The 5,898-nt window shown below is 41.0% G+C and overlaps 1 protein-coding gene across 1 annotated transcript; it reads right to left on the reverse strand.

Moving 5' to 3' along the window:
• Window positions 1–420: 420 nt before the first annotated feature.
• vps26b (VPS26, retromer complex component B) lies at window positions 421–5,565 on the reverse strand. Its single transcript, XM_085430373.1, has 6 exons — window positions 4,845–5,565; window positions 4,227–4,383; window positions 3,338–3,502; window positions 2,879–3,054; window positions 2,654–2,796; window positions 421–1,532 (listed from the first exon to the last, which is right to left on the reverse strand). Exons 1-6 carry the CDS (start codon window positions 5,065–5,067, stop codon window positions 1,395–1,397), a joined length of 1,002 nt encoding a protein of 333 aa, XP_085286499.1. The 5' UTR covers window positions 5,068–5,565; the 3' UTR covers window positions 421–1,394.
• Window positions 5,566–5,898: the final 333 nt, after the last annotated feature.

Here is a 5,898-nt window from a genome sequence, read left to right on the forward strand (position 1 = left end):
GTCATGATGTGTATGTGAAAAACTGAAGTATATCATATCATTCAGTAGCTTGTAAAACCACCTTCAGCACCAATAAACTGATTATTGTCTGTATCCCTGTATTAGTCTCTCACATTGTAGAGGGATTTTGGCTCACTCTTCTTTACAGCATTGCTTCAGTTTATTTAGGTTTGCAGGCAGTCATTTATGCACAGCTCTTAGAGAGGTTAAAGTCTGGAGTTTGATGGGGCCACTGCAGCACCTTGATCCCCCCCCCTCCCCTCCCCTCAGTCACTCTGTTGCAGATCTGCTCACTACTCTATAGCAGTTGAATGTTAAATAAATAAAACTACATTAGCTGTAAGTACATTTTAATGAATGCTCAGGTTCATTAAGTCAACACATTCATTCATTTTCACAACAAAACCACAGAGAATTAAATTCATTTGGCATCAATTTATTAGACTTTTGGGAACAAGGAGTAATCGAGTAGCATTTTGCAAAAGATAGTTCTACTGTAACTTTCTCTGGTTAAAAGACTAAAATTATGTTAGAGGCAGGAGGATTCAATTAGCTTGATACACGTAGGCACAACTTTTAAGTCTCTAATAAAGAGGATACAGAAGACTTCATACTATCAGACCTCAAGACAAACACTTTGACATCCTTTCCTAACACCACTGGAATGCTGAGGTAAAGCTTATGGACATGAAACGTCATTTTGTAGCACTGTGTACTAGATAGTCTGTGTACACGAGCTGGAAACAGGATAACAGGTTTAACTGGCCTTATTTACAGGTTTAAAAACAAACGTGTGGATTAATACTTTAGCTCTCTCACTCAAACAGCAGCGAGAGATTAGAGTTTCCACTTCCATCCTTTTTTTGTGCAAACACACAAACACAGAAAAATGTGTTCAGCAAGGTAAAGCAGTGCAAAGTTATCTTGGATTTCTTGACCTTAGAACAATGTTAGGAATGCATTCATTAAACGTGGAATGTTGGAGATGCACTTGATGAGCATTCGTTTGAAATAATTATGAGATTAGAAATCAATTGATCCCAAAAGTGTTAGAACGTAACAAACAGAAGGCTTAAAAATTCAATTTCACATGGTTTTACCCAGCGAACAATAAGACATGGGTTTACTTTGATTCCCAAAAAGAACCCCCCCCCCAAAAAAAATGCATTAATGAGGAAGGATAGGACCAGCAGCCTGAAGCCCATTTGAATGCCTCATGCAAACTGTTTCATAGTTCACACAGTTTTACCGTATGTCGGTCTCCCTTCTTTCTTTACTAGAAGCAGCAGCTACAAGTAAAGCAGCTGCCTCTCCAGATGTTGTACAGTTCACATGTACCCCCCACCACCCCAGTGCAGACCCTTTGTGAGTCCCGTGAGAGGAGAGCTGCAGCTCTACCCGCTCTCCTCTTTTGCAGCCTGTTCCAGTGCGCTCTCTGAAGCGGCTGATCCTTCGAACCTCTGAGAGGCGATGGCAGCCTGGTGAGACATGCTTTTCCTCACCACGTCCCCTTTTCTCCACAGTGTGATTTCCTGGAGGGGAGAGAAATCAAAGACAAATGTAAGGTGATGACATGAAGAACACCTCAGCCCATGACCTGTAAATGAAAGAAAAGGTACCAAACTGAGCACAGAGTTTTCCTAGCTCTCAAATGTGACTGATAAATGATTTTAGCCTTTTAGAACCAGTCAGTGGGACATCAACCAATAAAAGCACCACTACTTCTTATTCGCTGTCAGACTTGTTTTCTAGTGCAACATTTTCACTATCTAACACAGAAAAAAAGCAGAGCTCCACAATAGCACCTGTGTTTAAGAATTGCTATTGATAAGGTTTTACTGATGGTGTTCAGTTTCGAGGTTTCAAGCAGATTCTTTATTGATTATTGATCGATTTTCACCTACATAGGATTTCGTTTTTTGGGGGGGGTTTTAGTGCCAGTGCAGCAGGTCTATTATCTCTTCAGCTCCACTGCCATGAAAAAAAAGACATAAATAAATAAAACATGCCAGCACTAATAAAAGGCACTGATAAGCTGGGGGGCATAAGCTTTGGATGGAGTACAATTCAGAACAGAACCAGTTGGAACCTGCTCTCAGTTCCCACCTCTGATTATTCAGTAGCGCTAGCTGTAACTACAGTCAGAATCGCTACACACTCACAGCTCTATCATAGCCTGTACCCCCACATTTAGAAAGCAAACAACAGGAGGATGTTCGCCAGCTTTCTTAGTGAAACAGGGTTCAGCTGCCATTACATCCTGGCTGTAGGCACACTTCAGTTATTACAGTTACGGCTGTGACACAACAGGATGTAGCACTGATTGACTACATGCAGGTGGCTTTGTGTGCCTACAGTGGTAGTTGGAGGCTGAGCCTCCTCTTGAAGCCACACTGTCCTTTCACTCTGACACAATCGAAATACAGAGGCAGTCAAAATCAGAACCACATCCAGCCACAGCTGCACTAATGTCAGCCAGGCAGAGCATCTGCAGCTGTGCCCACATCCACCAGCTGGATACTGTTTGAGAGCTGCCCTTCATATAGACTAATAAGCACTAAAAATCACATTCACATGGATAGTTTTAAACTAGTGAAGTAGAAGATTCAGAAAAATGTAAAAACGCTGTCTGATGTTTTGCTTCCAGTCGTACCTGCTGTTTGAAGTAACGTCTCTCCTCCTCGTCAATCAAAACCAGGTTCAGGTAGTAGCGCACCGAGAACTTCTTGTTGATGTCTCGCATGGTGGGGGTCAGATCATATCCAGCCAGAAATAATCGGATGGGGATGGACTCTCCTGCAATGTTAAACACACTCTCAGAGGCTGAGCAGTGTTTGCATTGTGTGACTTGTTGAAACTGTGAATAACTTTTGTTTACCTCTGACCGGCGCTCCATCCATGATCTCGTACTTGGCAATAGTGTCATTTTCGTGGTAAACGCTTGGGCCTGTGCCTGTTGTCTCACGTTTGATGATGTCAATCTCCATGTGTTTAATCTTAATTCTCACCAGCAGAAAATAGATTTTTCCCACAATTACATCTTTCAGATGGTACCTGGAGGAAAAGAAAAGAAAAGCACAGGCGACAACTGCGAATGAGATCTACAGTTTAGTCACTAACAAGCACAATGTTCAGTACATGCTTTTCATTTAAACTGATAATAAATCAATCATTGTTTCAGCTACTGGTTCAGTTTCTAAATAAATAAATAAATGCATCTTTCACTTAAAAAGAGATGGTTTTGCTGATACTGTATAAAACTATTTCACTCTTAAACACAGCATAACAAGGGAAAAAAGTGAATGATAGTGGTTTGCTGCAGCCCTGCAAGCCTTACTTGGATTTGTTATACTCAAACTCGATGTGGAGGCAGTCCTCAATTCCAACTTCCATTTTAATGGAGGAGTTGAGCTCAGGATAGGTGCTCAGTGTGTGGACCACAATGTCCATCTCTTTAGTGATGTCATTTAGTCTTCTTATCACCGTGGCACGAAGAAAATATCTGAAAATAAAGCACACAAGCAATGAAAAAAGTGCCATTTCCTCCTTAGTAGAAAGTCACAACTACACACTAATTGACCATAATGTCAAATCCACCTGCCTATCCTATCGTTTACTGCTCCACCTCATGACAAAGACTCAACCAGATGTCTGGTTGCAACACTGAAATGCATATTCATAATGCTGCCACCTCTTACACTGGTAAAAGCCTACCTTCTCCCAGTGCCCTTCCAGCTATGACGCTGTCGCATTCATCTGTAGGAACCTTTGGTGGTGGACAGGGCTCACCATGGTCAATCTGACTAGTCTGACACCTTCAAGTCAAGTTTAAAGCGTTTTCTGTTCATTCAATTAACAGAGTCCAACCCTATTACCCATTCACCTTGGATACGTTTTGATAGGTACTTATCACTGCATACAAAGAATACCCCAAAAGATCTGCAGCTGTCTTCAAGCATTCACAGTCTAGCCCTTGTCCAACATTTGCAACACATATTAAGTCGTCACAGTTCACTTTTCACCCCTCGATTGTTGACACTGTAATGATTTAACGTTACTCACTTCCACCGTCATTGGTCTGAGCAGCGTGCATGTACTGCAAGTCAAATGTGGGCAACATCAAGCTTGAAAACTGCTCAGTTTAAGTGCAACCACATGACAGGCAGGTTAACAAGTAACGCGCTCACTGTACTGCTGACAAAACGACAGTGAAGGATCAAACTTACCTTAGCTTGACATTCTGGCCTGTGTAGGACTCGTAAGGTTTCTCAACATGAGTGAACTCAAAGTCAAAGGTCTGGGACTGAGTTATTTCACCAGGTCTTGCGAGATCTTTCACCAGGGAAACAAATTCATGATGGTTTCCTCTGTCGTAATACAACTCTAGAACAAGAGGAAAGATAGTATTAAAAAAAACAAACTATACTGTGCACGATTTTGGATACAACTGAGCTCTTGAACTCGTAATTGATTTTAGTGGCCAGAAAGCCATACCATGTGAATTTTACTTTAACATGTGAATTTCACTTCTTAAAATCTATTTATGTGTCCAAGTTTTCACACAGCTCTTTCACAAATGTAACACTCAAGCAGGGATTGTCTGTGTTGCTTACAATTTCACTGCTGGAACTTTTAACAGTCCAGCTGCAGCAGATTAAGGACACTAGAGTGCAGCTTACAGGTGATCTGAAACAGGTCTACACAGGTGTAATATGTGGCCCCCTGTGTTTCCTTTCATGTCTAATATAAAGTTGAAAACTGAAGCATCTGTTTGTTTCACTGTTGAGGGATGCCTCCATGTTTCTTCACCCCACAGTCTATCACTCGCTGCTATTTTTACATACCTATTTGTCCCACAAATTCAATTTTGATGCCGTGGTGCTCCAGCCTCTTTCCGGGGTTCTTCAGCGTCACATTCACCTTTCCACTGACAGTCTCGCCGTCGTAGAAAAGAAAATATTTGTCTTTCTTCCCATCTTCAGTTTTGTGTTCAACCTTCTTCCTCGTTTCGGCGTCATTCAGGACAACATCGATTTCTGCGCTTTGACCAAAACTAAAGAAACTCATTATAATGCTGCGTCCTCGCTAACTCTTTATCTTATCTAAGTGCGAGTTAACTGACTTGTTAGCACGCTGCACCGAACCTGCTAACGTTTCAAAGTAGAAAACAAGTGCACGCTAAGGCCTGCGGAGTGCGCGAGCTTGGCTGCTTCTCGTAGCACGAATTACACCGACTGACATTAAAAAGTCTCAAGATATGTCACAGAAACCTCCACACGAGCTACATGTCAAGCAAATTAGCGCTTCGATGCTAAAACACACAGTATTGTGAATAGCCGTTTTCTTTTTTTCTGCTCTCCGTTGCTGAGCCTGGATCTCACCGATAAACAGCCCGAAGCAGCGACGGATGGGTCTGCTGTTCACACAGAGCTCGCCGCGTAAATGTATCTTACATGTTTGTTTTCTGGGGATAAAACGACGAACGCTGTCAAACGACCAGGATGTAACACCAGCTTTCTTTACCTGCGTTAGCTGAACTACTTCCGGGTGGCGTTTTTTCACAGTAAAAGCGGAAAGAAAGGCGCGGAAGTCGCTAGGCACTAGCGATTATGCTTGAACTACAGCGTGTTTAAGACCTGCAAGTGTTAAAAGGAAAAGAAATATAAATAAATTGCATTACAATACTACACTCATGCAAACAATATAAACATTTATAAGCACTTTCAAACCATTAGCAAAAATTATGAAAATACTTAAATTATCAGAAGTTAATAATAATAACAATAACAATAATAATAATAATAATTATTATTATTATTATTATTATTATTATTATTATTATTATTATTATCATTATTATTATGTACAGCGTATGTAGTATGTATGAATGCTATTATA

This window comes from Copadichromis virginalis, linkage group LG14 (genome assembly GCF_057382275.1).
Source record: "Copadichromis virginalis isolate Kocher_CV1m ecotype Utaka linkage group LG14, C_Virginalis_male_GT1.1, whole genome shotgun sequence".
Taxonomy (NCBI): domain Eukaryota; kingdom Metazoa; phylum Chordata; class Actinopteri; order Cichliformes; family Cichlidae; genus Copadichromis; species Copadichromis virginalis.